Here is a 13,050-nt window from a genome sequence, read left to right as displayed (position 1 = left end):
AGGAGGAAGCATTTATAGAGATGTCAGTCTTTAATATTTATAATTAATTGTGTCCCATCATTTTAATATAAAACTAAAGGTGCTACTTCTGTGAAGATAATTATAAATCTGGTATTTGTTAGACATCATTGCAAACATTTTCCTATTAGCTATTACGGTTGCTGCTTGTCATCATGAGCCTTTAGCTGCTTTTAAAATAAAGAATTCCTCAAACAAAACCCACAAATTGTCTCATTATATTGTTAGGGATCTGTGATGAGCTCCCTCACATTGTGAAAGCTGTAAGTGGTGGTTTGATTGTTAAAATATTTGGTTTTCTTTGATTAACCCGCAGACTCCACTGAGGTTAACACCTGTTTCATGCAAATATCAGGACAAAACAAAATGGGTTTGAGACAATTCCAATTTGTGTCTGGCTGTATTTGAGAGTGATTCATCAGAGAAGAGTTGAGAGTGCTGGGGGCACTCTGTAGTAGTCTCTTAGCTAGTAGTACCTAGAAAACAGCACTAAAACCTGGGAGAAAACCCCTGAAGTGGCTTAGTCACAGTTTCTGTTCTCTCAGCTCCACAGGGGAAGTGAAATTCCAACCCCACCCAACTGAGCCCTGAGTGCAGGTGCACATTGAATTTGGGGGGTAGGGCTGGGTTATGTTTCAAAGCAGCTGCTGGAGACTTGAAGTTAAAAAGGAAATTAATTAAGTTCTGACCTTCTAAATACATGTCTACAGTGGTCTCATGTGAACCAGAAAAAGCCATGAGGAAAATCCTAAAATCTGGAGAAGAAGCCAGGGCAGGGGTTCCAAGTTTTGTAACTCTGTGAGAACACAGTTAATTTATTGAATTTATTATTTGTTGAATTCTCAGCAGAGGCAAGCATTCATTCCCAGTGGCTTCCAGTGGGGATGTAGAACAATCACCAAAATTGTTCATGAAAACCAAGATGATTTGAGTTATGGCTTGGTGGGCACATTCTTTATACTGTGTTTTCCAGCAAATTTCAACATTTTGTATTGCAATGCAGGCATGTTGTTTGATGTGGTGATGCTCCTTTTGTGGCATAGCCTTTCCCTGGTGAGGTTTTGGTTAAGAAAATGTTTAAGCAACTGCAGTTCTTGATACAATTTTGTGGCCTGCTGATTTTACAGCTGAGTCAGCTGGAATGGCCTGAGTTCTTTCAGACAACAAAAGCAGTGTTATATTGTAATTTCTTTTTAAAGAGAGCTATTTGTTAAATATTTAAAGATCACCTTTTATAACAAATATAATATATGCAAAGTAATGACTTACTTGTTTGTTTTTTTTTTTTAATTTTAAGTAATAAAACCAGGTTTTCCTACTCAGCATTACCTGACATAGCCCCATAGATTTGATGCTTAAATTCTTACTTTTGCTTATAAAATCATTCATGCCCTGTGACTCTTGAGTTTCTGAAAGCAAACTCCTCTTGTTCCAATCTTATAATTTTTTAAATATTTTGAGCTTTCCTCCTTGAGGAGAGCACCTGTGTGTTTATGTTTACAGGAAAGACAACATTTTGTCCTGTCTGTGGATGGGGCATGGGGCTTGTAACTCACAAATGGGTGGGTGTTTTGAAGCCATATTCCTGCAGTACAGGAATTCCTGCTGGAATTCCCTCTTTCCCATGTTTTGTGAGCAGCATCTGGGGAGCAGCACATGGATAGGGATGCTCTTTAGGGTGTTTAGTTGGGATTGTTGCAGTGGGGTTTTCCTTACGTGCTCTTTCCCACACCCAACCCTCTGTCCTTCCAAGCACCTGTGGTCCCAGCACTTGGAACACTCCTGGAATCTCAAAGTGGTGTCACTTTGACCCATTCTAGCAGAAATTTTTCCTCTGCCTGGTGTCCTTTTCCTGTGTGGCAGCAGAACTGTCAAGTTATAAGGAAATTACTGACAAATAATCAGGGATGAATTTGGTGTCCAAAACTTCTCCAGCCAAGGATTTGTATTGAGTGCCTCTAAGCTTGCAGAGCCTACCCTTGCTGTGAGAAAAATGGAAAATATCTCCCTCATGGTGACTCCTACAATGGAATAGTTTCTGTTCTGCAAAAGTGTGTGACTTTGTCATGGGTGATGTGCTCCTCACACTGCGTGGGTGTCACATTTGTTATCAGCCAAGCTCCAGAACAAGCTGAGAGGAACAAAAAAATTGTAATTGTATTCATGAAGTTTTTCAAGTTAGGCATTTTGAATGTTAGAAACTATCAGCTATTTCCAGTTCCTTTCAGATGACTCAGTTGTGGAGTCATTGAAATACCACAATCATCTACACAGCTTAATCATCTTTGGAATGAATGAAGTGCAGACATCCTAAAATCTGGGCTTTCATCCTCCTCGTGTCTGTTTGGGATCCCCTGATATTGTCAAAATATTTTTTTGATGGTAACTTTTCCCTGGTACACACTGCTGAGGGAGATCAAGTTGTTTTAATATATTTGGGCCTTTAAAAATGATGATGGTGCACATCAGTTAGGTAGGGGAATGGCAGGGGAAAAGACCCACAAGGGGATTTGAATTCATTATTTTGTTTTACTTAATATACATTTTTCCCTTTTTTTATCACACTTTGGTAGGATGAAGCCATAGTACCAAATTGATTAGTCAAATTTGAATTTGCAATGAAGTTCATCATGACTTTAGGAAAATAGAAGGAATAAAACTTCGGTCACGTGTCAATATAAATACTGAGCTGTGACTTTGGGAGTTGTAGCAGCAGAAAATTCCAGGCATGTCTAAAAATTATTAATCACAGTGAAAAAAACAAATGGAGATTGTATTGCCCAGTGTCCAGAATTCTAATAATTTCACGTTTTTGCCAATAGAAAACAATTTAGGTCTTGCACCTTCTGACACTTCAGGACAGAAAACTGTGTGGAAACCCTGGCACGAGCTGTCAGTAATTGGCAGCTTGTTTGGAAAATCTCAGCCCATCCCTGAGGTCTTGGAAAGGCTGACAAACTTCAGGGAACCTGTGTCGCTGTGGAATTTAGCAGCCACTAGGTGCTAATGTTGGTCCAGTCTCAGAGCAGCCAAAGCAGAGCCTGGAGGCAGAGGAATCCCCTGGGGGCTCTGAGATTTTGCTGTGCACAATTTGTGTCCTTTCATTGCCCCTTTCCTCCAGCTTGTAATTGCTGCTGGCTTCGTTTTTGTCTTTCTGTAATCCAGTTTTTGACAACTCCATCTGAACATGAAATGACTGGGTTTGGCAGTGTCCTTGCAAACCCAGGGAAGTCACAAATACCCTCAGTTCTGAATATCCTGCTGTCCTGAGGGCAGCCTTTGGTGATGTGGCCATTGCCACAGCCTCCCTCTGCTGTGCACTGCTGCTGATGGGAGAGGGTGGCAAAAATCGATTTTATTTGGATGTGTCAGGTTCCAGAGTCCTTCTCCGTACCTGTAAGAGGCAATCTAGGAATCCTTGTCAATAAATAAATTATTAGCTAAGAGGAAAAACCCTTTTGACCTCTAAAGAGGAGACAAGAAGGATTATTCAAGGAGAAAAGGGAGGCTGCAATCCATCCCTGCTGACACCCCCTTCCCTAGAGATCAAGGTCATTTGAGAAAGAGCTCCATTTGAATATTTTCCCCTTGGACTAAGATGAATGCTCTGTATTTCTGTAGCCTTATTCCTTAATAGTATTCTGAGGCAAGAGCTTTCAATCCACCTTTCCCAGGGAATGTATTCATGCAAAACAACACCACATCAGACAAGCCAAGACAAATGAAATCCCAGCTAAATTCCACCAGAAATGGCACATCCCATTTCTTCTGCCCAAAATGAAGGTGCCAGGTCAGGCAGTAGCTGTGACATCACTGGGATAAGCATTGGGAAGGCACTGGAGAGGCCACTGCAGATTACCCCTGGGAAGGAGCTCAGTATAATATATATAATATAAATTATATAATATATAATAATATATAAGATAATATATAATATATAATAGCAGCCATGTGGCCCTTATGCAACTGGAGCATTTGTTGTCCCACACCCATTATTGAGTGTAATCTGAATTTCACTGCAGTCAGTGCAATGGCAAAATATTTATGTGGGTTCCAGCAACAGAGCTGCAGCAATTTGGGAAATTGTGCTCTGGAGAGGAAAGGCATTAAGATAAATAAACTTAACATCACTAAGCATTGCAGTAACCTTAGCACCATCAAAGGAGTCATTAGGTAGGAATTGTTAATATTTCAGTGCTGACATTTCACCTGCTGGCAGCCCAAGTGCAGCCCTGTCATTCAGGTATAAATCATAACATGCACGTGTGTGGACCTTACAGCAGTTTTGTGAAGCCTCAAATTCTAGTTTAATAATTCCCCAACCAGTGCATTTGAACATAAACCAGCATGAGAATGGATGTATACTGGCTAATTAATTTAGAATACAAGAGTGGCAGCACAGACCAACCAACAACACTGTATTCTGTGTGTATTTTGTAACTTGAATTTGTGTTTAGTTCTTACAGTTTATGTTTGCTAGTTCAAAAATAGGAGAAATTTCCTGTTCACCTGAGGGAATACCTATTTCTTTTTCTTGTCCTTTTAGGCTAGGAATAGTCTTGGTTTTCTGCTGTTTGAAACTTTTTCTTGGGTGAGTTTTTCTTTTATATTGGACAAGTTAATCTAGTAGTTTTTAATGCAATTCCATATCTGGTCAGTGCAACAAAAAAGGCAAATTACTGTCATTATGTGACCTATCTCTTATGAGATAGCTGGGGTTTAACTGAAGCAAGAAACAGTGAACAGAATTTCAACAGTGAGCTTTAGAACAGAAAGAAATGTTTTACTTTGTGTTACTCATTTTCTGTGTAGTTAAATTCCTAGAAAGGGAGCACTAAATTTGAATCCTTAAGAGCACAGCTGCTTAACCAAATGATAAATACAGAACAAGCTGGTTAACTTTGCAAAGTATTTTGTTCCTGTGCTTATTCTCTAGTATGAATTTCATGTAGGTTGATGAGCAAACCTTAGGACAGATTTACACTCAAAATCCTCTCAGGTTGGATATGAATGTGAGCCCAGGGAGATATGTAAATTCAAATCTTCTTCCTACACTCTCTTATCCTTAAGAGAAGACTGTCAGAGCAGAAAAATTCCATGTATCCACATCATGGAGTTGCTCCTGGGAAAGGCTGGGCTGACTCTTCAAGCATGTGAGAGAGACTCCAGGGTGAAAAAAAAGCTGTGGAGTATACACTTAGATCTCATGCATCATTTAACCTTCAGCTGCAGGAGGTGGGATTTGAAACACATGAGAAATGTATGTTCTTAAAATACCAACATCCTTAGGACATGCAAATTCAGTGACTAGACCAATGGTAGGCACTTTTAGTGAAAATACTGCAATTTTACTCTGAATAAGCATCTCCTCTGGAATACCTTGCATCACAGGCACACACTTTTGCTTCTCTGCTGCAAGCAGATGCTCCTGCTGGGGCAGGAGGGCTCGAGCTGGCTGCATTCCCCAAGCCATGGCATTCCCTACCCTGCCCAGTGGCCAGCCCTCCCTGGCAGTGGCACTTGGACTGGAACTGCTGGCAGCTGCCACCACCCTGTGCAGGCAGGAGGAAGGTATTTTCCATTAAAAATAAAAATCATGTATAAAAAAACAGGCATATCAAGTGTCCATGGCAATGCTACTGTTTTTCCCACCTGCTTAAATCCACCCTTGGCATCTTTTGGGCAGCTCCTCCCCAGCCTCCCCTGCATTCCCAGGAGCTCCAGTGATCTCAGCAGCTGCTGTTGCTTTCTTTGGGGATTTGGAAATTCTTCTGTTTCATAAATGACCAGAAGTGCTTCAGTTCTTTCAGTTCTGGTGCAGAGAAGAGTATTTGTGGCTGAGTTCAGCAGTCAGCCCCAGAGTGGCCGCACCCAGAGAAGTGACACCAGTGATGCAAAGCCAGGCAGCAAAGGCAGGGCCACTTTTACTGGGCAGAGCTGAGCTGTGTTATTCAGCCTGTTCTGAGCTGTTTTATTCCATCAGTCAGAGCTGAGCTGTGTTATTCAGCCTGTTCTGAGCTGTTTTATTCCATCAGGCAGAGCTGAACTGTCCTATCCAGCCTGCTCTGAGCTGTTTTATTCCATCAGGCAGAGCTGAACTGTTTTATGCAGCCTGTTCTGAGCTGTTTCATTCAGCCTGCTCTGAGCAGTTTTATTCAGCCTGTTCTGAGCTGTTTTATTCAGCCTGTTCTGAGCTGTTTTATTCAGCCTGTTCTGAACTGTGTTATTCAGCCTGTTCTGAGCTGTTATATTCCATCAGGCAGAGCTGAACTGTTTTATGCAGCCTGTTCTGAGCTGTTTTATTCCATCAGGCAGAACTGAACTGTTCTATCCATCCTGCTCTGAGCTGTTTTATTCAGCCTGTTCTGAGCTGTTTTATTCAGCCTGTTCTGAACTGTGTTATTCAGCCTGTTCTGAGCTGTTATATTCCATCAGGCAGAGCTGAACTGTTTTATGCAGCCTGTTCTGAGCTGTTTTATTCCATCAGGCAGAGATGAACTGTTTTATTCAGCCTGCTCTGAGCTGTTTTATTCAGCCTTTTCTGAGCTGTTTTATTCCATCAGCCAGAGCTGAGCTGTGTTATTCAGCCTGTTCTGAGCTGTTTCATTCAGCCTGCTCTGAGCTGTTTTATTCAGCCTGCTCTGAGCAGGGACAGGGTGGCTCTTAGGGAATGAGCTGCCCTGTGTCTCAGGGAGCTCCAGAGCTGACTGTTAGCACAGGGACCATAATAATCCCATTCTGTGAGATGGTGGCTTTGCAGCACAAAGGGGAGCAGCGTTTTGGGGTGATGGAGCCTTGCAAACTGCTCTGGTGCATGAACTGGAATGAACTCTGACTAGAGCCTGGCAGAAAGCAAGCAGGAGCTGAAGTTGTTCAGCTTGAGCAAGTTTGCTCCAGTGTTAACAAAATATAGAGAATTTAGAGGCAAAAAGGAGATTCAGATACCGTGCTATGTAATAAATGAAACCTGCAAGTATTCTTCACATTAATTGAGTTTCAGTCTACACAGAGTTGCTGTTCACTCAGAACTGCTGTTTACACAAACTTTCTCTGTGAGTTAGAGTGAGGTTTTGGTCAATAGTACTGACTGTGGTGACTTGTCCTGCCCAGTGTGGAAGAAAACCTCATTTTATTTTATTTTATTTTATTTTATTTTATTTTATTTTATTTTATTTTATTTTATTTTATTTTATTTTATCCTATCCTATCCTATCCTATCCTATCCTATCCTATCCTATCCTATCCTATCCTATCCTATCCTATCCTATCCTATCCTGTCCATCTTGTATATTGTCTATTCTATTCTATTCTATTCTATTCTATTCTATTCTATTCTATTCTATTCTATTCCATTCCATCCTATCCTATATTGTTTATTTTATTTTATTTTATTTTATTTTATTTTATTTTATTTTATTTTATTTTATTTTATCCTGTTCTATTCTATTCTATGCTATGCTATCCTATTTTATTTTATTTTATTTTATCCTGTTTTATTTTATTTTATTTTATTTTATCCTTTTTTGTCATCCCAGCAGTCACACCTGTGTTCCCAGAACATGCAAGCAAATACAGTCACCAGTTTGTCCTTGCAGGCAGGATGCAGTGACAGTTTCTTGGGTGCTCCAAACCCATTTTGGGAGTGGAGTGTGTTTCATTTTGATAACTGACATATTTTCCTGCCTTTGCACGTTGTTAGCAGCTGTGGTGTTATTTATGCACTTTGATGGAGTGTGTGGCTTGAGCATGACACAGTGGCCCTGCCAGATAAACACTGAGTGTTGCTTCTGAGCCCTCAGTCAGTTCCAGCTCTCCCCTTTGCAGAGGGATTTTTTTCAGATAAAACCCAAATGGATGAAAAGTTATAAATACAACACTGTTCTGGTAGAATGTGAACTCCTGCATGGAGGAGATCCTCTCCTCCTTCCTCTTCTAAGGACAGAAAAGTTATCTCAATCATTTTTTCCTGTATTCTTGTATTTGATGTGTTGGTGTAAGCAGAAGTGTTTGCTAATTTCTCATTTAAAAAATATTTGTACTACTGAAGCGATGCAGTAAAGCAGTTTACTATTCTATGCATATCTCATTTATAGGCACAGAAGAGAGTGATAAGCTTTTAATGATTTATTTCATTTTGGGGAAACAAGAAATATCATGTAGGAAATTCCATGAGGGATGTCAGAGTGCATTTCTTCTGTTATATTCTGCATTTTTCACAATGGTGGTTGTCCTTTAAAAAATTGAAAAGCTCAGTGCAGGGGAAATATTCTAAACTTATCTCCAGAGGGCAAGTTCTGGAACTATCTTAGAAATCTAATAATAAATGTTTAGAATAGTGAATGAGGTCAAATTTGAATCAATATAAATGTTCAATAACCATCCATTATTTCAGTTTCACATAGACTGCTTTATTATTGTTCACCCTCCAGGAAATTCAGTAAGATTTAAAATTATTTTGCTGATGATGTTCTCTTTACCAGTCCATCTTTAACTGTTCAGTAAGGGATACATTCAGTGTCTGCTTTGTGTAATCTGGGTGGTTTTGGTGGCAGGGAGATCCTGAATTTGAGGAAGAGATGCTGAGTTTTTCTGCACACAGGAATGGTCCTGCCCAGCCCACTGGGACACCAGGGATGCTGGTGGCTGTGAACTCACAGAGCCTGACTGAGAAAAGAGTTATTAAAACAATGCAATTGGTGTCAAAACAGTACAATTGGTGTTCATATATAAAAAATTGTAGGATGTGGGGGTGTAAATCTTCTTTCCATAAGATAATTAAGTGGGAAAGCACTAAGTTAAATGATTTTTAAAAATGTGGAAACTGCTCTTCACATCAGTAGATGGCAGCAGGAAGAAATGTGCCTGTCAAAACCTCACCAAGATTCTTTTTTGGAGAAAAATTAAATCAAACTCCCCTGAGGACCCAGAGTTGGAGTTTTTTTTAGTATTGACTATTCAAACCAGCATTACCAGTTGTCCCGGTTTGAAGAACAGGTGTCTGCCAATAAAGACAGAAGCTTCTCTGTGAAATGGAGAATATAAACCCCCCTCCCTACAAATTATTATCATTTTGAAATTAAGGGTCTCTTGGGCAAAGATATGGGAATTGGGAATAACAATTCTTTACTAGGAAAATTGAAAGAGAAATACAGCATTACAAAGAACAATCCCAAACCCTGCCAGAGTCAGAATCCAAGCTGACACCCGTCAGTCAGTCAGGGTGGTGGCACAGTCCCATTCAATGGTGGCTGCATCCTCCTGCAGGGGCAGATGTGGTTCAGCTGGAGCAGTGCTCCTGGAGAAGGTGCAGTTTCCTCTGAAGCTCCAGGGATGATGTGGAAAAACGTCCGGTTTTTTCTGGAATTTAGTGGAAAGACAGATAACTTGCTCTCCAAAATCTCAGTTTTTATCTAAGTAGGAAAGGCCTGTCTCCTCCCCCTGGCTGGAGCATCTCCCAATGGGTTAATACAATTTTATCAGTCACACAGTGGGACTTAATGGCCCAGCAGTAGATGATATCTTCCTGGACGGAGGATGGGTTGTGGAAAGATAAAGATGATTGCCCCAGCTGGTTTAAAGATGCCCATTAGCAGATAATATGTGCCAGGAGATCAGGGTCACTGCCCCACCCGGCTGCAACAGATGATGACAGAATATACATTGCTGGGCACAGCCTGTACTGCAACCCAACACACCAGTGCTCTCTTTTTTAGCTGAGGAGGAGCTGGACGTTTCTGGCAGGCAGGGAAGAGCTCACTGTGTCTTGCGGGTGTTGGGGATGCTCCTCCTGAGCCGCCGGCTGAGCGTGAGCTGGCACACCAGCTTCTTGGACAGCTTGAGAGCCCAGGCCGCCAGGAGCAGGGTAACGATGGCCCCAGCCAGCAGGACGAGGTCTCTCCAGAAGAACTGGAGGCAGCTGGTGGGGGGCAGCCTGGCGCAGCCCCCCAGCTCGCCGCCGGCCAGCTGCGCCAGCGGTTTCCCGGCCAGACGCGCGGGGCTGGCGCAGCGCAGCGCGGCCAGCGCGGGCGCCGAGAAATCCTGCAGCCACAGCCAGAGGTACAGGACGCCGCAGTCGCAGTGCCAGGGGTTGTCGGCCAGGCGCAGCTGCCGCAGGTGGCCCAGGCCGTCCAGCGCCCCGGCGGGGACGGAGGCCAGGCTGTTGTTGTGCAGCAGCAGGCTGCGGGCGCGGCGCGGCACGGCGGGCACGGAGCGCAGCCCCCGGGAGCTGCAGTCCACCAGCAGCGCCCCCGGCTCTGGCAGGGACCGGCAGCGGCACGGGGAGGGACAGTCCTGCGGCAGCACGGCGGGGAGCAGCAGCGCACAGCCCAGCGCGGCCAGCAGCGCCATGGAGCTGCACAGACAGCGCCGAGAGAGCGGGGTTAGCGTGCTGCGGAGAGCAGGGCCGCTGCGGGTATACCCCCACCCAGGATCAGCCTTCTGGAATGGAATCTTCAGCTTTATATGCACAGAATCACTCTCCCCAAAGCAGAGCAAATGCTGAATACAGAGCACAGTTCGTCCCTTTCCTCTCTGGTTCATTGTTTTCCGTTCATAACTGTACCAAAATCATTGTCTCTATGTCCTACAGAATCACTGTCCCCAAAGCAGAGCAAATGCTGAACACACAGCACAGTTCATCCCTTTCCTCTCTGGTTCACTGTTTTCCTTTCATAACTGTACCAAAATCTTCATCACTGTGTCTCACAGAAGCACCCTCCCCAACTTCAGCAGAAACACCCAACACAGCACAGTTCTTCCCTTCTCTCTCTGGTTCATGGTTTTCCATTCATAATTGTGCCAAAATCTTCATCTCTATGTCCCACAGAACCACTCTCCCCAACTTCACTATAAACACTCAACACAGCACAGTTTTCCTCTCTAGTTCATTGTTTTCCATTCATAGCTATACAAAATCTTTTTCTCTATGTCCTACAGAACCACTCTCCTCAACTTCAGTCTAACCACTGAAGACAGAGCACTGTTATTCCCTTATTTCTAGTTCACTGCTTTCCCTTCATAATTGTACAAAAAATATTATTGATCAAAATCCTGGGACAGAATGTCACCAGGAGATGACAGGAAAAATCAGTTTAGTTTGAGAAAAGGTTTCTATTCTGCTTCCATGTCTTCATAGGTCTAGTAGTAAAATTGTGTGTTTAAACCTATTTTCAAAATTAAGCTTAAGGGACTGAATAATTGCAAATGTCTGAAAATCTTTTCTTTCTGAAGCTGAAACACTCAACATCTCCTATGTCTTTGCCAGTGAATTATTCTGAGTATCTTTGCTCTGAATTCAGATATTAATTCATGATTTTTCAAGAAATCTGCTGGAGCTCTTTTTCCCAAAGTGAACATCTTAGAAGAACAGACTATGAAAGCTGGCTCAAAAAAGTTAAGTGATACTTATGGAAAAGATGATTTCTTCTGATTTAATATAGAAACAGCAAGAAACCCAAACTCAAAAACTCAAACCCAAACTCATTTTTTGTGGCAAAAATGCAGAAGGGAGAGCTGGGGAGGTGCCTGGCTGACACTTACCCTGTTTGATCCCTGCTGATCCCCTTCCCTCTGTCTGCTGAAGTGCTGGAGTGTGGATGGCAGGGCTGAGTGCTCCAAGAGTCCCCAAGGAAGTGTGGCAGGGAAGATGAGCTTTTTCCTGTGCAGGATGGGGCAGCAACCCAGAGCAAGCTGCTATTTGTGGTTGTGCTGTGGCATAAAGTGCTTGGGCTGGGTCTTGTGTTTGCTGCAGGCAAGAGAAGGAAATGCTTTGGGATATTTGTTTTATTCCTAATGGTTTTTCCTGCTGGATCTGACAGTATCTGAAAAAACTTCTGAAATTTGTGTGGTTTTTTTTTTTTCCTCCAAAATATCTCCAGGTATAAAAGTTAGTTTGAGCTGCTGACACACACAAGCCCCAACAGATGAGGGAGATGAAGCTGGCCTGTGAAACTGAGTTTTTCAGTATTAGTCGGCCAGGTTTGTTTAATATCTGTCTTCTCACAATTTCAGTAAAACTTACAAAAGCACAGCATAACATCAAAATAACCATGAGAGTCAGATGACATCATTAAAGGATAGAGAAAGACAGGAGTAGAGAAAGGAAATATTAATACATTGAATTGAAATAGATGAAATTGTGTTGAAGTCACACAAAATGCAGTATTGAATTGAGTCATCTGTGTTTAAAAACCATGATTCCAGCTAGTGAGAGGAAGGTTTCTGCAATGATCTGTGTGTGTTTGCTGCAAAGGCAGTAAAATAGGATCATCCAGGTTTGTAAGACTGCTCATGCAAACAAAGAATGCCCTGTCTGTGTGAAGGGAAAGCAAAAGCAGGATTTACTCTTCACTTTTGATCAGGTTTGCAAAGTTCTGGCTAAAAGTTTTCCTTCGCTTGTGTTGCCAGCCATGAGCACACAAGAATTCCAATGGCAGCAGACATTTGGGAGCAGCTGGTTGTGGATCTGTGTTTCATTCACCAGTTCTGTGGGGTGCTTTGGGGACACTTTGGAGCTCTGTTTGCTTTTGGAAATGAAGGCCAGGTGAGGTTTTCATGTTGCAGATGTGCAGCAGCTGAGCTGTGTTTTTTGAGCTGTCCTTTATAACAGGCTGTTCCTGAGAGGAAAGGAAACTTCTGGTATATAAATTATCCTGGCTGCAATTTTTGTTGTCTAATTTTTACTTCTTTTTAAAGAACTTTTCTTCATTCAGTCTAATGAGTTACCAGGAGCCTGAACTTTGTTAGGAACTTCCTTAAGAAAATGCTTTATTGTGTATTTCTTCCCTTTAGCATTTGAAAAGGCAATTCAGACAGGGGGAAAAGACAAAAATACTTCAGACCCCATTTGAATGTTGGTGTTTTCTGTGAGAAAAAAAGCACATATATTTGGAGGTGAGTTATGCGGGAGTATCTGGCAGAAGCACCAGGCATTTGCATTTCTGATTTTAGGGCTATAGATTTTTATAGGCCAAATGAGGATTCTTCCTTTAATAGGATTTATTAAGAGCCAATTTGAAAAAAAAAAAAAAAAAA

At 42.2% G+C, this 13,050-nt stretch overlaps 1 protein-coding gene across 1 annotated transcript; it reads right to left on the bottom strand.

Moving 5' to 3' along the window:
* Positions 1-9,559: 9,559 nt before the first annotated feature.
* GP9 (glycoprotein IX platelet) lies at positions 9,560-11,715 on the bottom strand. The gene is made up of 2 exons (XM_079316807.1): positions 11,557-11,715; positions 9,560-10,405 (listed from the first exon to the last, which is right to left on the bottom strand). Exon 2 carries the CDS (start codon positions 10,363-10,365, stop codon positions 9,772-9,774), a length of 594 nt encoding a protein of 197 aa, XP_079172933.1. The 5' UTR covers positions 10,366-10,405; positions 11,557-11,715; the 3' UTR covers positions 9,560-9,771.
* Positions 11,716-13,050: the final 1,335 nt, after the last annotated feature.

The sequence above is a fragment of the Erithacus rubecula genome (assembly GCF_903797595.1).
Source record: "Erithacus rubecula genome assembly, chromosome: 13".
In the NCBI taxonomy this organism is placed as follows: Eukaryota; Metazoa; Chordata; class Aves; order Passeriformes; family Muscicapidae; genus Erithacus; species Erithacus rubecula.
This window is presented reverse-complemented; position numbering and strand designations above follow the sequence as displayed.